The sequence below is a fragment of the Empidonax traillii genome, unplaced genomic scaffold, assembly GCF_003031625.1.
Source record: "Empidonax traillii isolate 1590-97213 ecotype Southwest subspecies unplaced genomic scaffold, ASM303162v1 scaffold798:size368312, whole genome shotgun sequence".
Lineage (NCBI taxonomy): Eukaryota > Metazoa > Chordata > Aves > Passeriformes > Tyrannidae > Empidonax > Empidonax traillii.
In genome coordinates, this window is record NW_020955991.1 from 112249 (window position 1) to 139454 (window position 27206).

Here is a 27206-nt window from a genome sequence, read left to right on the forward strand (position 1 = left end):
GGAAGACATTCCATTCTTCTGTTCTAACAGATCCTGAAAGCATTTCCATTTTATGTGACTGTCCTGGTTTCATTTAAAATAACGCTTAATTTAAAACTAGTCAGAGCATGATCACTGTGATTTCAAGAATTCAATGTGAATGAGTTAAGAAATACCAGCAATCTTCTGTTTGACATTCAGTCCAGTGGCATGAAGCATATTTGTCGCTGCAGAGACTTGGGTGGTTTTTTTCTTTTTTCCTTTTTTCATTTTATTCATTTTTTAAATTTTTTATTTTTAACTTTGCCTGAAAACTAGACTAATAAAAACAGAATAGTAAAATACTCTGGAACAGTAAAATTTTGCTGTTCTTGACATCCATGAGCAAAACAGTAATATCCTGTGAAAATAACATAGTGCTTTAAAAAGGTGCAATATACCTGTATAGCTAAACTGGTTTGCCTAGTATAAAACTAACTATATACAAGCTTGAAAGCCTGGGAGTTCAAGATTTTCAAACTTTAAAATCCCATTAAAGAGATTGAAAAGACAGATTTATGGCAATCACTACAGCATAAGGAAGGTGCACCAGGAATCCTTCAAAATTCCAAAGGTTAAAGAAATTAAGTGCTGGGTTCAGATCAGAAGGGTTCATTAGAGTAACCACAATGGAGCACATGCAAGGGCAGGGAGGAAGGAAAACTTCACAAGAATCTCCTTTATGGCAATAAAGGGATGGGGCGAGGGAAGTCTTCAGTGACTGAAGTTTTCCTTTTGCCATCATGAATTTTAATTCTGCATTATAGTTTGTATTTTTGGTCTTCTCATCATTATGAACTTCATATTGCTGGAGTCTTCTGGCTTTTAGTCCATTCCTTTCTGAGTGCAGCCTGTCAGGCCTCTCAGTACCTGTGAGACTGATGAGATTGGTGATACTGAGAGCTCTGCTGAGAGGACGTGGAATAGCCCATTGTACTCTGGGACTGAGAAGATCCCTGAATGTTGCTTTGGTAACTCAGGCGTGAGCTGGAGTGCTGCAGGAAAAAAAAACAGAAAGGGATCAGGGGAATGCAAACCAGCCTGTTAGGACTATGCAGCTCAGGAAGTTTTTAACCCTTCTGAAGGTCATTAAAACATAATTGTTGGAGAAGCTGACAAAAGAGTGCTACTATTTAGGGTCCCATAAAACAAGTAATCATTCTGATCTGCAATCAGCCCTAACACAGCATACAAAATACACGAGGTATTGGGAGATACCTAGAAGTACAACATATACACACCCATTTTCTGAAGGAAAAATACACAAGACACAGGAGAGCAGACTCCCTTTCAAAATTGATTTGTTTCATACAATTATTTCTGTCATTACTGTAATTGCTATTAATGCAAAATCAAACTGCTAATGCCATAAATATCCTTCTCAGGATAGGTAATACCAAATGTTACAGAGAAACATTTTATTTTTTTCTGAGAAAAAGACAATGCATGACCTAAGAGTTACTCAATTTATCTAAAGGAAAAATTGTTCATTAAGATAAAATAATATCATTTTAGGTGAGTCTTTCAACCTGCTGCCTTATCTACTGGAAGCAAGGATAACTGCTTAAAGCTGGGCATGGGTATGTACGGTAACCTAACATTCATTTTCCTAAGTGTTTTTGTCTTCCCCTCCACAGTTTGGGATGTCAGCTCAGTGGACCTCAACCTCAGTAAGACAAATTCATGGATTGTTTGTGACCTCCAGCCTGATGAATTTGCTCTTTCATTATTACATCCATTCCCTGTCCAGAATTAATAATGAGCTGCCCAATAATGCAAGTTACAAAATCACTTGGCATGAAAAGTACTGCTCAGTGGATAGGAGACTCTCCAGTAAGGTAAACCCCACCCCAATTCACATGAGAGTCTACATACACATTCCCCCCCCCCCCCCCCAAATTTCCAGTCAGAAAACAGTTTTGTTTCCAGCCGAGTTAAGCAAGGGTTCAGGCAGTCATTCAATAGAGTTTTGTTCACTATCTAATTGGTGGTTCTACTTGGCTCTGTCCAAGGGCCATCAACAAGCCCATGGCCAACAGCAATCATCTAGGAAAAGTGTTAAGATCGTAACACTGTGATTAAATATCAGCATTATGAGTTCCAGAAAGGCCCTGGAGAAGTTTCCATTTCTCAGTGGAAATCCCATGGAGACACTGGGTCTGTAAGAACACCACACCTTCCACAGACCAAGAATCTGCTCAGGGAAGGCAGTCAATGGTCTCATCTAACCACTGGACCCCAACCAGGAAAGCTGCGAAAGCCTCCTAACAACTTTTCAGCTGGATGATGAAAGAGCACGATCCTAAAGTTCAGGCAGTCTAAAACAGTTCTGCCCTTTGTTTCTGTACATGGATTTATAATTTTAATTTTACATAAACTGTAAAACACACTAAATCCTAAAATGATCACATAACTTTTTCTATGTTCTAACACAGGAACATGAACGTTGCTTTCAAGGGGAAGCACAGTGAGGCTAACGTGAGAGAGAGAGGTAACAGTCCCATAATGGAGACCTCTGTATATCAATATAATACCACTGTAACTAATAGTTGTACTGAGCAACTTCACTCGTTTGTAAGGGTCAGTTTTTTGGAGGCAACAGCTCGGCACTTTGGCTTTGGAAGAGATGTCTCCCACCAGCATGTATGCTGTTAATAACCAGATTATTCTTGTCTTGCTTTGTTAGGTTGTTAACAGAGTGTCTAAAACCTGAAATTTTTCTCAAAATTCTGAAAGTTTTTTTCAACTTCTAATGGAAAAAAAAATGCTATGATTTTATAGGAGCTTATTCTGGATGAAAAGCATCAGCTCACCATGCTAAGCAAAACACCCAAGGTCACAAAAGGAATGCTCAGTAAAATTCACTCAGTACAATTTGCACTGTCATTTGTGGAAGCAACATATATTGAGGCTGATGAACTACAAGAAAACTTCAATGGAGACTTTAAGTCACAAGCTAAATGAAACTCAAAGCAAAGGGAATCTTCCTCCTACTTCTGAATAAGATATATTGGAGTAAAATTAATGCCATAAGACTACAAGAATGCAATAACTTGCCCATGCTTATTTTCGTTCCACATAAGAGAATTTGTTTTTAACGAAGTCAGACTTGGACAAATTGCAGACATTCCTTTCTGGAACAGAAGACAGCTAGAATTTAAGGGCAGAAAGCCAAACGCAAGTGTAAAAATGGATAATCAAACCATATAATTTAGTGAGTGATGCAAAGGAACCATACAGATCATGATTTTGATGCCTGTGCTGTTCAAGTTTAGAAGGAAAGCATCACAGAGGGTTAAAAAAAATTATCTGAAAAAAAATATTTAGACTCATAGCAACTTGTAAGGGGGAAGTTTGCCAACAATTCAGAGAGTTGGATAAGAATTCTATAATGGATATCATTAAAATGCAGCACACCAGTCCTCAAAGTACAGACCAAAACAGACCAGCCATAAATACTGTGTATTCAGACAGCTGCAGTGATCTGTCCAGGCCTCAAGCCCGTCTGGAACTTTTCAAAAAAGAAACGTAGTTGTCTTTACCCTTGAACTGCCCTCAATGCCTTCATGATCGTTTGTAATTAAAAGAGTCAAACAGAAACGGGAGAAAAATCTCTGGCACTGAGAAATCAATTGTCTGTGGAGAAGCTCTGGAGGGCTAAGTGAAGGCAACTCCGGTGCTTTAAAAGTTACTTACTTTAAGTTTAAAGCAGCCTGAAAAGACTGTTCTCCAAGGTGGGATTCTCTCAGAGGCTAGTAGCAGAGCCCCTAGCATCGTTTAAATTCTACCTCTAATATCTACCTTCTTCTTATTCTGCTTTCAACTCATTACTGTTCCAGAAGTACTGAAGATCCCGGTAAGTTCAATGCTTTCTCTACTTAGTGAAAGTCACTTTTTCAGTGGAAAATATAATGCCAGAAAGCAAAGACAAATATGCAAACCAAAAATAATTCACTGATACTGCTTTCACTTATGAATGCTACTGTACTAGAAGACATGAAATCTATTAAATTTTGGTCCCGTTAGAAACAATGCATGTCTTTGTGCCCTACCTCAGCATGAATCATACAGATGAACCAAAATGACATTCCTGTGTTACCATGCATTTTTCCTTTAACATTAAAAGTAGACTTAGAAAGATACCAGAATAAACTACAGAACCACTTCATACATGTGATAATATGAGGTAAAATGATGAAGGAATGAAATGGGAGAGCTTAGTTCTAACTTTACTTCTGCTTCTCAGATCTGCTCCTCACATAGGATTTAATATTGCCAGGACTTGAGTATCCTGAACTTGATGCAATGCAGCATTTACATCCACTGGCTTCAGTACATTACTCTCTAACATGAAGTTCAGCAAATGTTTTAAGTTCTTTCCTGGAGTGGACTAGTCTTCAACACTTTACAGGGTGCAGTAGATACAATTCAAACTGGTATTGTATTGAAAATTACCAATCACAGAACAAAACCTTTTCATTTAAACCCGACATTTTAATATAATATATGACAGCATGCCTGCTCAGGTTACATGAAAAATTCATTACAACATGATGCGTTCTTGCAGTGGGGAAGGGGGAAAAAAACCCGACGTTTTGGCCCCGTAGCATCAGAAGTAGCAAAATTTCAAGAGGTACCTGATAATCTGAAGGCATGACAGGCCCGCCTGAGTTAGCGCCTGAAGGCCCTATGCGTGGTTTCTTGTTCGGAGGCACCTGGTTGAGGCTGGAGTCCTGGCTGTGCTGGAGCCCCGCGCCCGCGCCCCCTCCGCCTGCGCCAGCACCCCCGGCCGTCCCGTTGGTCTGGGTGCTGTTCTGCTGCTGCGGCTGCGGCTGCTGCGGCGCTGCCTGCGGCTGCTGCTGAGGTGCTGTTTGCTGCTGATGCTGATTCTGCTGCTGTTGATTCTAAGGGAAGAGGCGACACAACATGGTCACTTGCTCCAAGATGGGTTTGTGAGCTTTATGAAGTTGCCAACCTCAGTGTCACCGAGAAGAAGGCAGGCTTGGCTGCTCCAAGGGAAAATACAGCAAGGCTGACTGGTGTACTGAGAACTGGTTTGTTCCCAGTACACTCCTGCACACCTTGTGGGGGTATCCCACTTGTGACTGGTTTTCTTCTTTAACAAAGAGAGCTGGACTTAAACTGGAAGGACAGCCTAGTGTCTCCTGCAGCTAGCCAAGTGCTCAGAGAGGAGGACAGAAGGAACCATTTATAAACCAGTAATCGTCTAATGAACTAAATCAAAACTTCCAAAATTTCACTAGTGCTCAGTGGCAGACATGGTGAACCACAGCAAATTATTTTAAGAGCTTCAACAGCCTTGTTCACTCAGAATCAAAACCATTTTTCAAACTTTCACATCATAACAACCCAAAGAAGCATTACTGCCAGAAAGGTAAGCAAATTGAGACCAGAGAAACTGTATAATTTCTTCTAGGTTGCAAGGAAATTCTGTGGCAAAACCAGAAACAGGTTTCATTACTGTTTTGGACTCCTGTGCTTTCAAGCACCTTGCGAAGAGTGCTATAGTGGGAATAGGGTCCACTATGGTGCACCAGGTATAGGGTCAGAAAATCTTACTAAAATAGCAGAAAAGTGAAAATTAACCAGAGATAAGTACTTGAAGACAAAAGAGGAGGAAACAGCTGGAGAAGAATTTGGTAAGGGCAGGAGAAGACTAGCAAAGGGAGGGAAGCCAGATAATTAAGATGACACTGGGACCTCGCAGGAAGAGAGACGGAAAAAAGTGCCACAAAAGGGAGAAAAAAGGTTAAGAAGGAGAACACAAGAGCAAAAGATATTGCACTCTTCAGGCTTCAGAGGGCTACAGACTTAAAAGAGTATTAGGGAAGTGGAAAGAAGGTCAGAAAGTGCAACCCTGCCCTCCATGGTTAGACAGTTCTGGGAAAGACCACCCATTCATCTGCTTTTGAGCCCCAGGATGGCTCCTCTGTCAGAGCACTAAAACACATAAGAAAATTGCAAAGAAAAGCAATTTCACTCCAAATGAGATATGTCAATTGGTTATCGTAGAAAAAACCTACAACTGACATGGTTTGAATTGAAAAGCCTTATAACCCTTCCCCTAGCATACTGCAGGGAACATTCCAGGATAGTATTTTTTTTTCCTAGAGTATCTGCTAATATAAAGATCAAAGCATGGTAGCCTTTTATAAAACCCTCACTTTATTAGTTTCCCAGAAATCATGACAACCAGTTGCCACTAGGAGAAAATTGATGCCCTAATCATCAAGATGCATTTAATTACCTCAGATAAAGGACATAAAAGATCTGTATCTATGCCATTCATCACAGTGGTCTCCCAAGATATATTCAGATGAAATTTGCAATGGTGTACTTCTTTAAGATTAAAAAGAAGCCTTGCCTCTTCAAGGACGTCAAGGTGGCTTGCAAATCCATTTCACATTTAGCAAAACTAATAATGTATCCTCCTGCCTGTAGTCCTCAAATCCCATCTCAGTCAGATTCTGTATCCTGTGAAATTTAGACTTCAATAATTTAAAAAGTTAATCAAACTAGCTTGTAAAAAAATCTATTAAGAAGCAATTAATCTTTTCATAATGGTTTGAGCTTCACTTGCACAAAAACCAATAACTAAGGCAGTATTTGTGCTAGAATTCCATAATTTGTGTTTTCATAGGGGTGTTTGAATGCAAGTTGAGGTGGTTGCTACTGTGTGAGCTGAAAAACTGCAATTCTGTTATGTGTAAACAAATATTGCAGGAGCACTCATAATTAAAGACAAGAGTTTGTTGAGGTCCCAAGTTCCACGCTTTGGATTTTAGCACAAAATTTACTTGATTAGCCTGAGCTCTTCTGTGGAGCTACTACTGCTACTGCCTGGGTAGAGACTGCTCTGTCAGACTCCAGCTGGGGTCTAGGTGCACCACTTTATTGCACAAAAATGGCTTATACTAGCAAAGACGTTGTCCTTGGGTCAGTCTGGTTCATGGTAGCTCCTAAATGAATAAACTTATAAAAGGTTCTACAGTTAAGAACATATTGCCACCTGTTCCCTTTCAGGCACAAACTACCAAAATGAAATTTCGGTTCTACCTACAAACCAACCCAGCAGAAACTTGCCTAACAGAATTTGAATGAGAATAGTTTCCCTTTGTGTTAGAAACCCTCATTTTATCTTTGGGGACTAACGATTATGCATTTTGAAGAATGGATGTTATTCAAAGAAGAATGTTAAATGTTATTCAATTCAGATTCAAGTTCCAAATAAACAAACACGGAGAACTTCTCCAGGTTTCTGAAGGACTATACAGATGTTTATGGTTTTAAAACAAAGCAGAAACAAACCAGTATAAAAAAAAAATAAAACCTTTCATTTACAATAACATCATAAAGCAACAAAACATGGTACACATTCAACTTCCAGAATATCCTTTAACTCCACATTGTCTACACTGTGGGAACACATTCAAAGAGTAATGTGTGACTTACATTACCTAAATGGTCTGAAAAAAGTTTAATTTGGAGTGTGTATAAATACGTGACTGTCATCAACAATCTGAAACAGTCCTTCTCACACAGTCTTCAGATAATTACAGTTCAAGACTGTTCTCTTCACATTATTTTAGCTATACATTACTGTTGGTGTCTCACTGTACACTGTTAAGTGAAAATAACATGCTGTTTTTTACACTACAGCACCACTGTCCAGCCTTCACAGCATGATGGGACAATCACTGTGGTCACGTAGCACAGCTGAGCTACACGCACCAAGCAGACCAAATCATGCTGCAAACACACCAAAGTTTACTATGCACACAAACAAGTTCTCGCCCATGTCTACGGAGCTATGACAAAGAGAATATTCAGAGCAGATTGTCACTACCAGAACAGTTCACAGTCCTTATAACTCCTTTGTCTGAGGGCCCTTAAAACATGATCAGGAAACTGTGTGCAGATGGATGAAATGTTCTGATGTAGTGCCAGAAGGAGGCTGCCACTATTTACTGGAGACCCCAACAGCCATCTACATTCAAATGGTTGGATGTATGCCAGTCATACAATGAAAATGTCATTCTTTTCATGTGCTCACAATGTATTTTCATCATGCAATGCTGGAGGAAGTAGCAAGGTCCTCTTGGAATGACAGCAGCTGAAAGCAGGCTATTGTTGACAGAACAGCCCATACAGCTCATTTTCCCACAGGTCAGGGCAAACCATGCTGGTAATACCACCTGAGACACCCCAAAGTCATCTGATACTTTTCATATTTCTGAGAAGCAGTTTTAAGAGAGCTGAGCGTTACCTTGGAAACATATTTTTTGTTAACTCTTCATGTTCCATTAGTTTTCACTTGGTAGCACCACGATGCTTTCTTATTGCATATTTAAAAGTGTGGTTTTTTAAAGAAAAAAGGATTTTTTTATACCTTATCCCCTTTCTCTTCAGGTTCATCTTCATTGAGGAATTCTCTTTTAGGATATGGAATCTGACAGCCAGCAAACACACTGAAACACAGTAAACAGTAAACACTCCACAGATATGTACATATGGCATACATTTACTTACACCATGTTAAAAACAAGTGCATATAACATAACTAAATTTCTTGTATTTCAAGTGTCCTGTTTCCAAAAGTGAGTGGCAGCGTGAGCACCCAAGATGGGTGCTGATCATAACTGTCAGATCTCTCTGCTGTTGGCAGCAGGCCATCATTGAGAAATCATGGCATGGTTGAACATGCCTGAATGCCAGAACGACCACTTTTGATCCAGATGGTAAAAAGAACAAACACAGTGTCAGAGGTTCCACAACACCCAGCTAGAACATGCATGGCTCACTGAATAAAGATCCAAAGAATATTAGTGTCTTACAAGCCTGCCTTGGTTTACAGCAGGCTTAAATATTTGCCAATCACAACTGCAGAGTTACTTTCAATAAGCTTCTCAGGTCTTGTTTAGGGGAAAAAGAAGATAGTTTTCAAGTTCCACTGGCCAATGGAATTTGGAACACTCCTTAATGTTTATGGCAGAGACTTTATCACAATGTTATCCTGTAATCTGTGAGGAGCTATAGCTCTACCTGGGATAGCATGAGATAAACTTTAAAAAGAAAATTAGTGGTAGATCTTGCTCAGTATCAATTTCTTAGATTTCTGTGCCAATGTTCAGAGTACAATCAATGTGATACGATTTTTTAAATGGTGTAAACGAGAAAAAGAAATCTAAAAACCCCCAACTAGTCTCAGCTAGGTTCCTTTTGCACTCTAGTGACTGTTCCCTCCATTTAGTGTTGCTTGCAAGCTGAGGAAATAATGAAAGTAAAAGTAGAAGTCTCTCTGCATCCAGTTCCTACAGAACATAATGCCATGCACCACCATGCTTCTAAAAACTGGGAAGAGAAACTGTAAGTCTGCCAGTTGGAAATGAATATATAATTTGAACTTTTCATGACAATAAAATATAGAGAGACATAAACTCTGTACTCTCAAGCCTTTTGAACAAGGGATTTGTGGAATTTGAGGTAGCCATTTATCTCTTCACTCTTCTCATACTGTTACCCTGTGCAAGAGGGCACAGGAAGGGGCTGTAGGTCAGAGAATTGGTCTAATCCTAGGGAGGGGCACAATCAAACCAGTCAGTGGAAGACAGGGCTCTGTGAGGCTGTGTAAGGCAGAACAGAAGAGGGCACAGATTAATTCTGTGAATACTAGCTTTGGTAGTGTGCTCAGAATTACACAACTACTGTGGTACTCAGTTATTTTTCATGACCATTTAGTTCTGGCACCAGTAGATACAGACATTTCAGTACTACTAGTGTAGTTTCTGTGAGCACATCTGAGCTACTACTTCTTGTGGACACAGGTAGATATCTGAAAGTTTCAGATGTCATGTCATTTCAGGCATTAGCATATTGTAGAAAGAAGATGTGCACAGATGAGGGAATACATACTCTGATGTAGGCAGAGGATCCTCTTGAAAGTAGGGGTCCTGCAAAGCCTGCTCTGAGGTAATTCTCTTTGTAGGGTCCATAGTAAGAAGCTTCTGAAGCTGTAAAGTATAATATTAAAAATAGCAAAAAGTTCATCAAACTACTATTTTTCAAACTATAACTTTTACGTCTTGGATTGTGGATTACTAAATTATTTCTGGTTTGTCCAGACAAGCCTAAGTTAGCATTGCTTGTCCAGTGAAGCTCCCAAGAACTATAATATTAGCACATCCATCAAAGTACTGTGAAGTACAAAGGCTGTGAAGTACTTCTCATGTAAGAAATGGTTAGGTGTATTAGGCAATATTAATTGCTACGGCTAAATCACTGTGCTAAAGTAACACTAAATTCAGCTATTACAGGTTCATAAAGCATAATTTATAAATAATGGCTATTTGTTGTGGCCCATGTATAGCTGTTATACTGTTCTGTACAGCTGACACAAAATGAAGTGTCAGAACAGACTGAACGTGACCAGGACTCTTCATATCACTTTAGGGACGGAAACAATAAATCTTCATTTCTTGCACTGGCCAAATTCCAGAGTCAGAGCACTCCGATAGTCATGCAGCTCCCCAAACCCACTCCAATTGGTACTGAAACAAGAAAGAGGGGGAGCAGACCCTTCCTAGTAACCTTTCTTCCTTGCTAGGAGGAAAATAAGCCTAAATCTATTAGTTAGAATGCTTTTGACTGCAGCAGGCTATAAAAGAGAATTACACTATATTAATAGTGTAAACAGCAATTATAGGGATATCGCACCATTTTAAAGAGTTACTTATTTATCACATTCTGATAAACTCACAGTAGGAAATTTGGGTGCTCAAATTACATTATACAGTATCCTGCTCTCATACAATACTCTCTTAATTCATGTCAACAGTAAAAGTAAAATTCCTTCTGCAAAGGGCATTTTAGTTCAAAATGTCTTTCAGTCCTCCAACAAAAGCTGCCTGGATATTCAGCAAAATAATGTGACTTTGGCATGGGTATTTGGAGCTTTTTCTTCCAATAAATTAAAAATCTGATATACAATTCTACATTCTATATATTTGCTATAATAAGCAGCCTTGGTAAGAGTACCCACCCTCCTCAAGAAAGATGATTCCCTGTATTTTCTTTCTCAATAGTTATAGTTAACTCTACTTGGTAGATGAAGCCTATTAAATTCTTTGTACCTATCCTTATTATTAAATTCTTCACACCTATCCTTATTCACATACCTTATGGGCCATGGAGCTCAGCAGATTGACAACACAACAGAGCTATCTGGGCTGTCTCTCCATTTATCAGTTCATTTCCAATCAGCTCCTGAAATTATTTCTGTTGTTTGCCTAGAGATACACCTCAAGATAGTCCTGCACTGCACACACTTGGAGAGTTCACCTGAGACATTTATCTACGGTATTTTTGTGTGGTCAGATAACCCTTAACCCAATGTTTCCCATGCACCTTAACAAATTGAACTTCTAATGTGCTGTTGGTTCTCTATACAGTGACCTCACACAATATATACCACAACCTGGGGACTCCCACTGTCTTTACTTCAAATCACCACCTCTTCCTACATGCAAAATTTTTGTCAGTTATAGCAGTTTCTGACACATTTCTTCTCCCCAGTTCCTCCACAGTGACTGCATATTCTGTACAAGGCCACTCCTGGTCTTTGGTACCAGATGCCATCCTTGACAGAAGAGTACAGGGCATCAGCTCTGCCCCTCGGATGCCTTCCTCAGACCTGCTTGCTGCAGTACTACTCAAGAGAAAGCTCATCCAGTTTTCTGCCATGTAACACCATCATCACAAACTGCCTCCAAAATGACCTGTACTTTTTGTCACTCAAACATAAGGCTAATGTACTGCAGTAGAAGACCTAAAGATATCTTGGACCTTTTAATGATCTGCTCTTTCTGTCAGCATTCACCCTTCACCCCAAGGATACTATCAGTTTGCGCATTGCAAGTGATACCACATGTAACATCACTGCAAGTGAGATAACCTGCCTATCAGTGATGCCACCGGGAACCAACTTTCTTTTGGAAAGTCTGGTTATCTGAAGCTTCTGGGAAAATGAATAAAAAACGTCTGGAGGCAATTTGTTTTCAGGGTAGCAGTTGCTAACACAACATAGCAAACCCATGAGATTAGACTTCATGAAAAGTCTTACTGCTCAGCAGGTCTCAAAATTGCTCACTCTTGGGCTCCCCTGGCCTGACATGACAGCTATAAATACTACGCTTGTAACTCTTCCAGGGCAGCAGGAACAGATGCCTCTTCCTGAATAGAAAACATTCTGCCCTTCATGTAGATACTATCATTCAATGTCAATCTGCAGAATGGCATAATATTCTCTTTGTCAAGAGTCACTTGCTATCCTGCACTGGTCTACTCGATGCCATCTGTTCTCCAAGCACCACACTTTCCGTACTCATTAGCTCAAGGTCTTGATCAATGACTGTTACAAATCAGATGCCTTCTGAGGTCACCTTGCAAGATGGAGCTTGCCTCAAAAAATAACTGCCTTGGATACGAACAAGGAGTTTTAGGGAGCCTGCTTCAAAATACATGTACCTCCAAACTCAGTAGCAGACATATTTCTCATCTCTTGATATGGGAGAGCAACGCACACCTCTCCTTTAAGATTTGCTGTAGGACCTTTCACAGGATAAGGTAGGAACTGAGCTTCTTTTCCTGTAGTATGGCTATGGTAATTTTTAGGTGCATGAACTTATTTCACAGCAGTGAGGTATCAAGAAGGCTGCCCATATTCCTGGGCAGATCTCTGGGAGACTGGTCTATTTGAGATCAGCCTCCATCTCTGTGGCTGATCATTAAACTACCCTTATTCATCCCTGATTATGAACTGTGAGAAAAATCTAACAGAAACTACCTTGATTAGTGAACTAAGTCTTCTTCATGATGTTCAGAAAGAACAGCAAAATTTGGTTAGTTTTTTGTTCTTTAGAGATCTGGTTAATATTTCCTCCTGGAAAAGCAGCCTACCCACTCAAGATGACCCTCAACTTTGTCTTCACAATCTTGATGAAATAGCCATGTATGCTGACAGTAACTCATTTGCTTCTCTGCCTTTACACCAGCTTTTCTGGTGGCTTCCACCTTTACTAGGAAAACATGGAAATTCAGGTGCTAATTAATGTCATCTTTTCAGTTAGACTTATCCTCTAGGTGATTCCAATGTGTACTCAGTAAGTTCAGTTTAAGAAGTTTTAATTCATTTTAATTCAAGTTTCACACTTCTTATGGGAATGCTTCCCTTCCACCCACTTGGGATTAACCTACTCTGTTTCCACAGCTATTTGTGTCATCATCCAGCAGCTACTAACAAGTCAAAGAGCAAATCTTTGCCAGGACCTAGAGAGATGACTGGTATGCTGAATCTGTAACTGAAAACAGACCACGGGAACTCAAGCTGCACTAAGCCTTATTGCAGAGGCTCCCTACTCACAGTACTAGCAAAGTCACTTTGAACTTCATGCCTAAATTTAGACAGCACTAAGTCATCACAGAGGCATCCAGGAATGATCCACTGGCCTACACTGGATGACTCAACTAGGTAACCAGCATATATATGTTTATGGATTTTGTTTGGAATTGCACATGCAACAATGGTAGACTATTGTCAGAGGGAAGAAAAAGAAAAACAAATTACTACAGAAAATAAATTTCTCCTTTCCTCTTCCCTTTCTTCACAAAACTATTTCGCTTCTGGAAGCTCTCTAGCCCTCTGGGACAATAAGAATCAAGACACATACTATACTCACTCTCCTATTTGCACAACAGACCTAAAGGTAAGTGCCTTTCAGATCTTAATTACAGAAGACTCTCGGATCTTCACTACCAGCAGTTTAAGCACACCTCAGCATAAAAGTACATGAAGGAAACACATCTCAAAAATGGCCAGTTAGTGGTAAATAGCTTTCTTTAACATTAGTGTTCATTAGCATGAGACAGAAGAACAGACACAGATATTACCATTAGAAATGCATTTCATTCCTGTCATCACAGCAATTTTGAAATTGCACCTACCAAAAGAAAAACTTTGCTGTCAGGCTTGACTTTGTGTTTCTCCATGTATTTTATGAGGCTACTATTGGCATATCTGAAAAACACAGTTAAAGAAAGACATGTCTGAAATAATACTGCTTTAAAAACATGGAACTCTATCAAATGATCACAAAAACATTTACCAGCTCTTACTAAGTAAGCTATAAAAAGAACTGCTATCAGAAGATATTGTGAGATATTTATCTAGCAGTGGCACACATAAAAGTGTGCTTTTCACCAACAAGACTGGTATCAACTTTGCAAAGATTATTTCCATGAAACACACAACTTTTATAGCATACGGATAAACTGTTGATATGGACATATAACAGAGAGACATAACTTGAAGTTTATACTATAGCTTTCTAAAGCAACTCTGCCACAGAAAGTGTTCAGCCCTTCGTCACAGCTCAACATCTAAGCTATTAAGTTGTTTCCAGTTACCATTTGGCACAGCAGTTAAGGTTACCACTATGTCTTCCCGATCCCAGCCTGCAGCAAATCATACAGTCCTTACAGCTCCCAAGTTCAAAGATCCCCAAATACTCATTACCTGTGGCTTGCCTTGAATTTACAGCTCCAGAGGTTATCTATAGCCATTTTCAAAAGAAAGAAGCTTCATGCGCAGATAAACTTCATGTCTTGTCTAAAGACAGTGTAATGAACCCATGGCAGAACTGGAACCAGAATCCAAAGCTTCTGAATCCATGTCCTCTGCCTTACAACAGTCTGTTTGACTCCTTACAAGTTCTGATCTATCACCACCACGTGACTAATTTAGCCAAAGCACCAGAAAACAGCAAAAGTGGAAAATTCTCAGATCCCAGACAGGCTTTGAATCACAACTTATTGAACATATTACCTTCCATAGAAATTTCTGTCCACTGCATTGCTGTCTCTGCATATCTGCTTGTCAAAAGTACCAGTGCTTCAAAAGTACCAGTGCTTCCCTATTCCTTCTCACACAAAATGAGTGAAGTCATCTTCAACATGGAAAGTAAGTGGGTTAAGCAAGCTTATTTGTCTGTGCCTGCCATAGATTAAATGACAGTTATGACAACACCCTTCCAGAGAAATGAGGAGGTCACTCAGCTAATGTTTTTAACAAGCAGCTGTGGAAAAGAACACCATTCAAGCAAACCAGCTAGTTCAAACAGGACAGCTGTCACAGTGTTAGAATCCAAATGCTCCAACATCCCCTCCCCAAAAAGTCAGAGCGTAGGAGTTGATTTCTGCCTCTGCTACATTCAGTGAACTGATGGTGTATTATCATCACTTACGTTGTTCTCCTAAAATCTTTCTGAAGAGTTGGATATTCTGGCATCTTCCTTATGTCTTCCCAGTCTTTATCTTTGGTAGGGAGGAAAAAAAAAAAGGCATTTACAATTCTGAATGTGTAGGTCAAGTAATACATGAGAAGAAATAACTACAGCGGTTGTTTGACTTCCTGTTTGTTGGCCAGTGCTATTGTTCCATAATTGTCAGCATTTCCAAATCCATCAAACTGTCAGATTCTTTGTACCTATACAAACAACTATTCATTTCCTTTAGAAAAAAACCCCAACAAATCAAAACCAAAAAAAACCAACTCAGTAGCATTACATCTGATGCTATAATGAAAATAAATTACCTGCAGGGAATCCCATTACACTGAAAATGCGGTCTAGCTGATCGTGATGAAAAGGATTACTTGTTTTGATGTCCTCCTGGCGACAGTGAAATATAGGTTCTGAAGTCAACAGTTCAGCAAATATGCAGCCAATTGCCCAAATATCTACGAAAGAAGGAGGATAATTCATGCAAATTTACTGTACTCAATCTCTCTGGTTTTTGTTTCTGCACAACTTCTCAACCTTCACAGTAAAATTATATACAGTACTTTAAAAATAATGCATTATTATAATACATTGAAAAAAGGGTAAAATCTGGAGGTTGTGGGGGTTTTTTTCAATGAAAAGAGTTTCCAAATACAAGTCATACACTGGCAGTCCAGCCCTTCATGTATTTCACAGTTATGGCAGAAACCTACACAATATTTGCTGATTATACAGCGCTTCAAGGGCATTCAACTGACCATCAAAATCAAATTATAAATATCCCATAAAGATACATTGAAATAATAGTTCTACCACATATTTCAGAACAATTTGAAACAGATAACTGACCACCAAATAAACACTAAGAAGGAAAACATTAACGACTCATATGTTTAATCAAATGGTGCAAGCCAGCCACAATGGAGACACAAGATCCTAATTTTAATCAAGAGTAGAATAGTGATTGCCAAACTTTAAAAAAAAGAAATACTGCTTGACAACAGAATCCCACTGCAACAATACTTTAATTTCCTCATCTACATCTCATGCACATAAAACAAAAGCACAATATTTGACAGTTGGACTTGATGATCTCAGAGGTCTTTTTCAACCTTAATGATTCTTTGACTCTATATGCCGGTGTTTTACTGAAACAACAACAACAAAAAAACCCCTGTATTTCATTAACATGCTTTTTTTAGATTAAATTTATTGTGGACAAGAACACTCATTTACAAGAGAATAATTTTCTAGATTACATGTATTCACTTTAGTTATTGCTAATCACCACCCATCTTAGCGTTCCGTATGGCTCAAATGCTTTTTTATGCATCTTAAAATGAAAGTGTGAATTTGTCAGTGAGCAGAACGTGGTTACTGGCCTAAAAAAAAAAAAAAAAAAGTATTTGCTACACCAACGAATATGTGTCTGGGATATAACTTTGGAAAAAGATGTTCAGATCAGATGAATAATGAGCATAGATTGCTGAATACAACACTGTGGAGACTTACATAGTTATTGAGGTTAAATTAGATGACTGAGAAATTTTTTTTATTTTTTCAAATGTAATGGCACAAATTAAAAAAAATTAATGTATAGGTTGAAGAGATAAAAATTATTTCACTGGAGTTTTTGTTTTATTGGATTCAGACTAAAGAAAACACCAAGAGAAGTCTATTGTTTGTTGCCACTAATCAGACTCAAAACCCTATTTGCTGCCAATGGTGTTCTTTGGCCTATGCTGCCTGAGACACAGGGTGTCCTGAAGAAAAAGCTCTCTTTATGCAAGCAATGAAGAAATAAGCCATAACACTCTTTGCCAAAACGGTCAGTTCCATTTCCATCATGTTACAGGTGTGGAGCTTGGGGTGTCCTAATATATAACCCTTTCTTCCTACTTCCTTTACAGTAAAGTCTGGTAACATTTCATTCAGACTTTACAGTTCTGACAGGGTATAACTTGCTCTGTGCATTACATCACATTCTTGAGGTCTTATCTTCCTTTCATTTTCCTGTTAGCCTTATCTGCATGAAAACAAGATCTTTAGCTGTTGAGATTTTATCTGCTCAAGCAGCTAATGCAGCATATTAATCACAATTGCTGCCTGGGTAGTAGGCATAAATTATCTACTCCAGAATGAAAACTACTTATTATTTGAAGAACAGAATCTTCATTTAACAGCATCTATTTGCTCATTTTCAAACTAAAGAGAAAATTCTCCTGGTAATGGCTTATCTGGAGGCCAAAGGAATTGCAGCTCTCTTGGGTTTTTTGGCTCTCTGCAGTACTCACCGTCCATCACACAGTGAGGGAGAGGCTGGACCACTGCTCATTATTCTATTCATTACTGCTCTACCCAGACTGACCTTTTCCTTTTAAAGAAATAAAAAAGTAAAATCTAGTATTCTCATTGACAGCAAAGCTGAATGGGGAAATCTCCCTGATGAGACAAAGCAAACTTCAAAACTGTTTCTCCTTCATCATCTGAACTGTGTGAGAGCAGAGCCACCATGGAAACACATTCCCACTTCCTGACCCACCGATTGTTACAGAGAGTACATTTTAAACCCTTTGAGAATTCAGAAAGGCAGACATTGTACCAACTGGATGTAACATCTGACTAAGCACTGGCAAATCCCAAGCTGGTGTTATAATTTTCTGTGGGATGGCATTATTGGGAAAACATTCTCACAGTTAATAATTTTCTGCCAAGTTTGGCTAATCCCCCTTTTTTTTAAAAAAAAAACATTCATAATTTACAGTAATAATTTACCACACATGGCATTTTTTTTCTAGCAGGAATGCCTCATTAAATTCCGTCAAGTTTACAAGCTTCATAAATGCAAGCAGCCTTAATAGGTATTTATCTCCTACACTGTTCATATTAGTCAAACAAAGACAAACTTCAGCTCTAACTATGGAAAAAATTCCCTACCCAGTGCCATTACATGTTTTCAACTTGAGGGCCCTAAAATAAATTTTAATTATTATTACATCTATTCTAAATCTTTTCCAAGTAAGAAATACTACCCTTCAGAAGAGAGCATGGACAGGGCAAAACTTAAAACACACAAGTAGTATTTTTCAAATACAGTGTATTATTAGTTTAATGCACATCATCTGCTTCTAGCACAAGAGGAACTTCTCATATTGCTATATAACAATTCAATTATAAATAAAAGTTCTTTTAAAAATCAAGTACCAAAATAAGCAGAAAAATTATGCAATAAGTGGTTCACTGCTCCGCCCTCTACTAATGAGCAAGAGGGTGAGTTGTCTCATTGCTCCGAAGCCAAAGCTAAAACTACAGACAGGATTCATTTGTTATGTCCCTGACCCACTGAAAACTGGGACACACAGGTCCTACAAAGTTGCAATGTGTACTAAGTGGTTTTCCATCTGATGTCTTGGGAGGATCCTAATAAATTTAGCAGAGTAACACAATCATTCCTCGAAGGATTGTTCTGTTTCCTACAGTCTCTTCTACTGTCACCAGACTTCAGGATTAATCTGTGGTAAAAGGTTTTTACTGCTTGTTGAGGTATGTTGTTTTGTTGGGGTTCACCCCTCCAAGACTTACAGACTGCCCATTTTCCCCAAGTTTACACTGAACCTGAGTGCAAGCCAGTTTTGCTCCCTGGCTCTGGGAAGAGGAGTGGGAGCGACTTCTAACCAAACAGCTTGCTCAGGTTCTATTTAGTCCTATTCTCCAGTGAAATATCTTTTCAAGTACTGTGTAATTTTATAAAAAGAACAAAAATAGTCTTTTAAAGGTGGCCACTTGTGCTTGGTAAACAGACTTTATATATATATATATATATACCTGCATGCACAGATTATTACAATATTTGTACGACTGTCTACGTCCCAGTTTTAAAATTTGTGACTCTAATAGCTTTGTAGGTCAGCTGAGAAAATCCTGCACGTCCCACTCTATGTTAGCACAGCAGCCAAGGTACAAGTACAAGAGGATGGTGACACAGCTGTTTTAATGGTAGGGATTATTAACCAGACAAATGCTCAAGTAGTCTTTCCCTTTTACAGCCCAATAATCTCATTTCTGTATTTTTTCCAGTATCTTGGAAACATTCTTTAAGAATTCTATGATCATTTAAGACAATGAGACAATTTACTGAGCAATAGCTCTGACTCTCAAAATGAAACGCCTTTCCCCATGCATATTAGCCAAAATGTTTCACTGAACACAGGACAAAATTCAAGATTAAACATGTTATGATTCTTAACCATATGCAAGAAAAGAAATATATAAACAAGCTCTTAGTCTCGTATAATTCTTTAATAAAATTCTGTTAAAGAAAGTAAGTAAAGACTTGGAAAGCATCTATTTAGCTGAAATTCATCTGAGGAATTCATCATTAGTGAGGCTTGGTTTAGGAGCAAGTCTAGGCTCTAGGACACATCCAAACGCTGGTGAAGGAAGTGAAGAGCAGAAGGACAGCAGAATAGAGCTTCTCTATACCCACCAAGGGCTAATGCAATAACCAGGGTATCCAAACGCTAGTTAGCAAGGCTTTAGCCCAAACAAGGCTGTCAGGTCACGTATAAGAGCTACAACATTTATGTAAGATTCACCAAAACCTTCAAATCATGGCAAGGACAACAAATACACCAACAGACTGGAAACCTGAAAGGTGGCTGTGCAGGCGAATGTGTCTAATTTTTTCAAATAACCATCAACTGGTGTAATGAAAAGGTATAACTTCTGCAAAAACACATCTTGCATCTCTTCTTCTGAGCACGGCAGCAGACTCTAGACTTACCTGGACTCTTTAAACACAATGATCTAGGAGCACAGACATACTGTAGAAAATGAGTTTATCAATCTTGACACTGTTTTTAAATACTTAGAAATCAGATTTAATAAAACAATATATCTTTAAAGAGGGATTTCTTTAGTCTGGTATGGCGAACAGAACAAACCTGTTACATACTTGTTGCTATCACACATAGACACAAGGGAAAGATCTTCTCTTTTGTACAAAGGTCCCAAATTTTGTATGCTTCACTGAAACTTCAGTCAGCAAAACAGAATGTCGAGGAAGAAGTGGTTACTAGGCTTTTAAATGTGACACCTTCCATGGAGAACTGCAAAAGGGGTCAAACATTTACAGGTGGCAGGTTTTTCAAGGGGAAGTAAAAAATGGTGTCAGTGGGCTACAGGTCAGAAATTTGCTGTCACTCATTGGTAAGTTTGGCAATGTTTGCTGATCTTTAACAAACAGCATCTCAACAGAACTCGACTGAAGATTAACTTATATTGTAAAGCCATAAAGATGACTGTACTCTGTACTGCAGGCAGAAACAATACCTCTCAGTAATCTGAGGGGTGCTCACAGCCAGCCAAACACATATCTAAGAACAATATTCTATTTCAAAAGCACGTTATCTCCTGTGCCACGATATAAAGTCAAGATAATTCAAAACTTTTAACTGCAAACTCATATTAATTCAAATTAATAAAGAAAGCCATTATCCTCACTTTTTTACCTGTATGCCTTAATCCTAGCCTTTTAAACTAAGCTGCCCTCTTCTCATGTTTGTGCTAACAATTTAATTAATTTCAATTAATACAACCTTCAAAATTTTAAAGCCTCTCTTTTGGACAAAATTCCTAGTTCACTTAAATCAACTGTAATTTTCTACAGTGGTTCAGTGCACCAGGGTTCCCTTTTAAAAAAGGTATCTTAGGTTGTCAAAATATTTTATTTTCCCACTTAAATTTCTATTCCTCAGCATATTATCATTCAATGAAGATCCTGGATCAGATGATTTCAGACTTACGCTGTGCAGTAGACACATTATCTAGCTTGCAATGTTACACTTAAATTACTGTGCTAAGCTTGACAACACAAGTACAACAGATGTAATACAGGGAGTGGCAATAAAACCAGAGGCCCTAAGCAGTCCTCTCATGCAGCAGAAATATGATTTCAAACAGAGGAATCTTGTAAAAGAACTTAAATTTTTTGTATACAGAACTTCACACCCAAGAATTTGAAAATTCCAGGTTTACAGTTCTGTATGAAACCTTGTATTTAACGTGTGCAGTCAGCGTACTGAAGAAGACAGGAACCATCAAAACAGGGAAGCTGCAATCAACAGTTGTACCACAGAGCACAAGAATTCAACTTTTACCAACATCAGCAGCTTGAGAACTAAGCCTTTATCAACATTATATTGCTTTTGTAAGGCTTTTCACTTACTGTCTTCCCAAATACTCCTCCCATTGCCACCCCCAAATCCTATATACTACATTTTCATCAGCAATTCTTTAACTCTTCATTTGTGTCTCTGAGACTACTACTATACAAACTACAGCTCATCTACTACATTATCTAGCAGTAGAGCAGCTAACATCCTTGAGAGCATAGAGTGATGGTTGCATGAATGTAGAACAGAGTGATGTTCTTCTTTCTACTCTTCTGTCAGTTCTTCCAGAAACTAGGGTGGTCTCCAACCTCAGGTGATGTCATTTCAGGGCAAGGAATTAGGTCAGTGGGATAAGCGCTTAGTTCTGGCATGGAAAGTGTGTTACAGCCTTGTTTTTTCCCTAATCCTAAGTCTTCAGGTGTGTCAGAGATGGCCAACTCCAGTATCTCTAAGACACAGTTAAGAACATACTGCTACTTTTGTTTCTGTAACAACACTGCTTATACCACAGAGGGTTCAAGAGGTTCCCTGGCAAGTCCAAAAGCCTTTCCCAGACACAAAAATAAAAAGACAAATGTCCTTTCAGTGACAACCCATCAAAAACACAAGGAATGTAATGGGTGACAGAAAAGGCAGCTTTGTAGCCTCGGGGCTACTTCCCCCTACCAAATATCAAACAACTACAGCAAGTAAAGGAAGTAGGAAAGTTTCCCATTGCACAGGTTACGAGTCTCTCTTATACTGCAAAGTATTAGGCAGGTCTAATACAGAAATTGTTATTATTTCCTCCTGTAATGATGAAAGTATTAGAAACAGGCAAGATTAGCCCGTTTGGTAAAATAGTATTTACAAAGCTTTTCAGGGAACATCCACAGCTCTGCATTTCACAGAATCATATGAAAAAAAAAATTATTGATGGTAGCAAATGAGAAAAAGCAATAAACATTCTTAGAAAGAGAAACACACTCTTTTTCTTTGAATTAAATGCAGAATATTTTAATAACCTAGCTTTTCTGTACACAGCGAAGATCTCTGGAAGTTAACTCCATGTTAAATGAAGAGGGACAGGGAGTTTGTAATTTATTGTGTGCTCCTACTTAGCTTGTGTTTTTATCTATTACAACTTTTTACTAAATCCAATATGTCAACACCTTTAGAACTTACATAAGGTGGGCAAAAGGCCTGCTATCTGCTAAATTGAATTATACCAAGAAACATCTGCAAAGAATATTTTCTTGGCCTGCTCCAATTCACGAGCTATGACAATCTTTTCTGGGAGTTATTACAGCTTTTGATCCCTACCTTACTGCAGTCAACAGAGAGGAATGCACAAGACTGTGCATTCTTAGATATCCTTTTAGAGCTTGCCTCTTAGCGCAATCAGAGAAGTTTATTCGTCCTTCCAAATAAACTGCTTTACTTTACAATATCATAACATTTCTGTTACTAAGGTTTTCAGCCTTGCAGCTATTTCTAATAAGGCATTGACAATAACTCCAACATAATTACAAGCAACTCCATTGGATAAGCCACGAAATAAACTGGTGTGAAGAGTAATTCTGCTGTCATTCACAGCTATTGACAAGAAGTCGACTTGTGAAGCAATCACATCTGTCCTGAGAACAAGTCATTCTACTCCATCAGTGCTGTAATGTTGAAAATTTCAGTTGATATTGCTGAAATAATTATGCTTGAAGATCAAACTGATGGATCGGCTAAAACAACTCCTCTGCACCAGAAGTATGCATCTTGTTATGATAGGAGGTACTTGGTTTTCATCCAAAATCAACTCTTGTGAACAAACTTTTCAGATATGGTAGTAAATAGAGCAAATTTAAGCCTTCATTACTGTACCATTTAGTTAGGTTAAAATGTTTATGGTACCAGGTGTCACAACAGACGAACTTTTGTATATTTAAATGGTTCACTTAAGAAAATGAAATCAGCCTTCAGCTCATTGCTTTGTAAAGGAAAACTTAAAAAATAAAACAAATCAAAGGTCTCCGAGTTGCACATTCAGCTCTGAATCAAACCATTCACCTGCTCATACATAAAATGAACAGTGTATTTGCAGTATATCCCAAAGAATCACAATATATCCCAAGTGACATTTGAGTCATGATGTATGAGAAATTAGGGAACTAAGTATGAAGTAAAGTGGGCAAAATGCATCTCCTAATCTTCTCCAAATTCGGAATCTTGCTTTCTTATGTTATCATTCATGTTCCGTTTCCAAATTAGGATCCACTATTTGCTTTGGGCTATGACAGACATTGAAAGAAAAACTCCTGTCTTACACTTCCCTAAACCTTTTTATTAACTGATTTCATGGCATAGGTTTCTTGGGGAGATCAGAGAATCAGTGCTGCTGCTGCAAAGCTCATCTGCCTGGTAAAGGGCAAAGTTGGTGAGATACTAGGGAAGGAAAAGCTTGCTCATATGAGGCCCTGTGGTTGTAACAGTTGGGAAGAACACAAAGCTGATACTCTGAGGGAAAAAAAATTACAAGGAAAAAAGACACAGAACTAAGACTATGACCAGCAGGGAGGATTTTTGGCTCACAAATCATTGATGACCCTTGGTGTCTATGGGACTAACAAGAGAATACAGAAAAGTATTGGGTGACCCCAGGTAGAAGTGTACAGGTTAATTTACAGAGCAATCTAAATCAGGACAGTTAGCAGATTCTAGCTGAGATTGAGGATCCAGCAGTTTTGTTTTCCTTTTCTTCCTTTTTTTTTCCCCCCAATGTCCAGAACATGTATATTTCTCAAGTTAAGTGATACCCCACATTCTCAGAAAAATTAATCCATTCCATTCATTGAGTTAACAAAAATACTTTACAACACACTTGTACTAGAGCTCCTTATTATCCTTAATTGACTATCATCAGGACAATACCATTAAGTAGTGTCCCCAGTTTATAGAAAATAACACAGTGGATGGAATAAATGAAATGTGGCAAACAACACACAACATTTGGGACTGAATCAGTATTTAAATCCATGTCTCTTGAGATCCAGCTTACTGTTCCTAAGAGATGAAACTTTACTGTCTGCCCCATGTTAGAACACCTCCATTGGTTTTACAACACCAGAGACAAGTCTGACCCACTGCACTGTTCTCCTGACTATTAAAACAGTACACACCTCTCACGCTCTTCAGAGTTGACAAGGGCCACCAGCTTGACTAATTTCCAGACATAACATATTTCAGAAGCAAAGAGTAATAGATCAGTTAGAAGGCAGGAACCACAGGTAATGTACAATCCTGTTGCTGTCAGCATCTCAAGCTTCCCAAAATGCATATTAACAGAGCTATAAAAAAGTTTCTAATTAGGTGATCTAATAATCCTTTATATAACTTTATATTTCCTAGATGACTATAATGTAGTGGAGCACAGCAAATGCTGTTTGTTTTTTTTCCTTTTTTTTCCTTTTTTTAAAAAGAAACCTGTAGAGTATTTCAGAGATTTTTTAGTATTTTAGAGAACAAGAGGAAAAAACAGCAGTAAATCATCCAGCACCTGCAATAACTAGATAAGAGAGCAACAATTAATCCTTGGTATTAAAATATTTTGCCTTTCAGAAAAAGCATGAGAACAACTTTGATAACCAAAATTAAGGAAGTTTACCACATGCCAAAACAAGTTTACCACAAAATATCATCTGAATCCAATTATTTCTCATGTCATATAACATTGCCCAGGGCATGAACAAGGCTCCCTTTCTGATGTTGTCTCAGTTTTTCTTTTCAGCATGCATAAATGAGTATTTTCCAAACCTCTACTTAACTTTTCTTTTCTAGCTTTTCCACAACCCCTTCCCTCAAATCAAAACCTCTCATAAGCAGGAATTTGGATCCCTATGCAGCAAACAGATGCTGATTGACTGTAGATTTGTTCTTCTTAATTATCTCTCATATATGTTTAAAAGCAGTCCTGCTCCTATGGCTCCACGGACCACAGGTGGGAAACGCCCCTGTACATTTTTCCTGAAGAGTTTTCTCTTTCTTGGACCCATTCGTAATTTCTGGTTTACCAAACTTCCCAGAATAGGTCTTCGTTTTTCCTCCCAACCCTCCCAGAACATGAGACCAGAAGAGCTTTAGGCATCAATCCAAGATTTCCAGAGGCCCCACAGCCTGGCCAGCATGCCAACAATCTGTGCACGCACAGTAAGGACATCTGATGCACTCGGAATGTGTGGAACTCACTGCATAGGAAATATATGGAACACATATGCACGTATTTCCACCCTAAATCTTACATAATGCACCCCAAATATATCCCTCACATTTTTTTTTCCTGCATGAAGTCAAATGGAGTTGTTGAAACTCTGACAGATCCCAGCATTCATTATAAAATCATTCCCTCTGATACACCAAATATTTTCCTGTGACATTTGGTTTCAAAGGCATTTTGATGTCTGCTTATACCTTTTACACGTTTCCAGCTTCCATAACCACATGTTAGTCTGGAAATAGAACGAGGTGACAGGGCTTTGAGTTACAGTTTCTCCACACCTCAACTTTGTTCAGCCTGGTAAATGCAGTTGCCACATGGCCATTTCTGCTGACATTCCTGCTGATTTATAATTTGGACAAGTGTGGAAAGGTAACTAAACAATAGAGATTTCTCGGGTTTCCAGATTTATTTTTTCACAATAAATAATCCCATCCTTTTTTGGACAGTGTTTTAGCCTTGCTTAATGGGTGGTTGAATGATCACTCTAAAGAACTCTTTAGTTAACAAAATCCAAATAATCTAAAATACTATATAAATCACCTGATGCCATTTATCAAATATACTATTGCTTTAATTAAGGCAAGTGGTAAAGACAGGTAGGATACATGCTCATTTGATAGCACTGATAACTATACAAGCTGCAACTTGATACAAACAGGTCTTAATTACGTTATTTTCTTGATATGCTACAAGATGCCCCAGAATGAATCATATCACAGACTACCACATGCTTTCTTAAAAACCTATGATGAAAAAGAATTTTTACTTGCTTTACCTACTAAAATGTTTTTTCTAACCTGATGTTCCCAGAGTAAAAAAAACCTATCTAATGTCTCATTTCAAGCTGAAAGCCAGCTTACTTTTTCCTTCGTTTTACCACAGTAATTTTGTTTCCTTAAAGTGCAGAAAACTTTGCCCGTACACAAAAGCAGTGCTGTACCTTTGCACTTATTTCAACCTTGTTTATTCAGTACTTTGAGCATAAGGGCATTTTCTGTTGTGCTAGAGACTTTCTAGTTGTTCAGTAATTTTATTAACAATTCCACGATATCAAGTATTTTACATTTTCACAGTTACTTAGTTTCACCTGAAGCTTCTTCAGGTTACTTTTATTTGCAGGTTTTACTTCTTTGCTAGAGTATTGGGATCTGACGACCATAAAGAAACGGATTTTGTTTCTAAATCATGGTGCTGAAAATACAGAAAAAATCCACAGGCTACAATGAATTTAGTACTGGAATAGAGAGTGACCTTTGGCTTCTACAACACCATTTTCCCAATTTACATTCATCTGGTAAGTTAGTTACTTGTAACTGTGTAGCAGATGTATATGAAACTTCATTAACAAGTAGGGTTTACATTATAAACACTCACAGTTCAGGAAACTAACAAATTCAAAGAAAAATATTTCTCACC

General features: G+C 38.3%; 1 protein-coding gene across 3 annotated transcripts in view; it reads right to left on the reverse strand.

Moving 5' to 3' along the window:
• Nucleotides 1–267: 267 nt before the first annotated feature.
• CDK19 (cyclin dependent kinase 19) overlaps nt 268–27206 on the reverse strand; it is a 112429-nt gene continuing 85490 nt past the window's right edge. For all 3 annotated transcript variants that reach the window (XM_027901559.1, XM_027901560.1, XM_027901558.1), the window contains 7 exons: nt 15686–15829; nt 15336–15405; nt 14038–14110; nt 9952–10049; nt 8429–8507; nt 4656–4922; nt 268–1013 (listed from right to left, as the gene is read on the reverse strand). In XM_027901559.1, coding sequence (XP_027757360.1) covers nt 882–1013; nt 4656–4922; nt 8429–8507; nt 9952–10049; nt 14038–14110; nt 15336–15405; nt 15686–15829 — 863 coding nt within the window. In that variant the 3' untranslated portion in view covers nt 268–881. The remainder of the gene's footprint in view (nt 1014–4655; nt 4923–8428; nt 8508–9951; nt 10050–14037; nt 14111–15335; nt 15406–15685; nt 15830–27206) is intronic.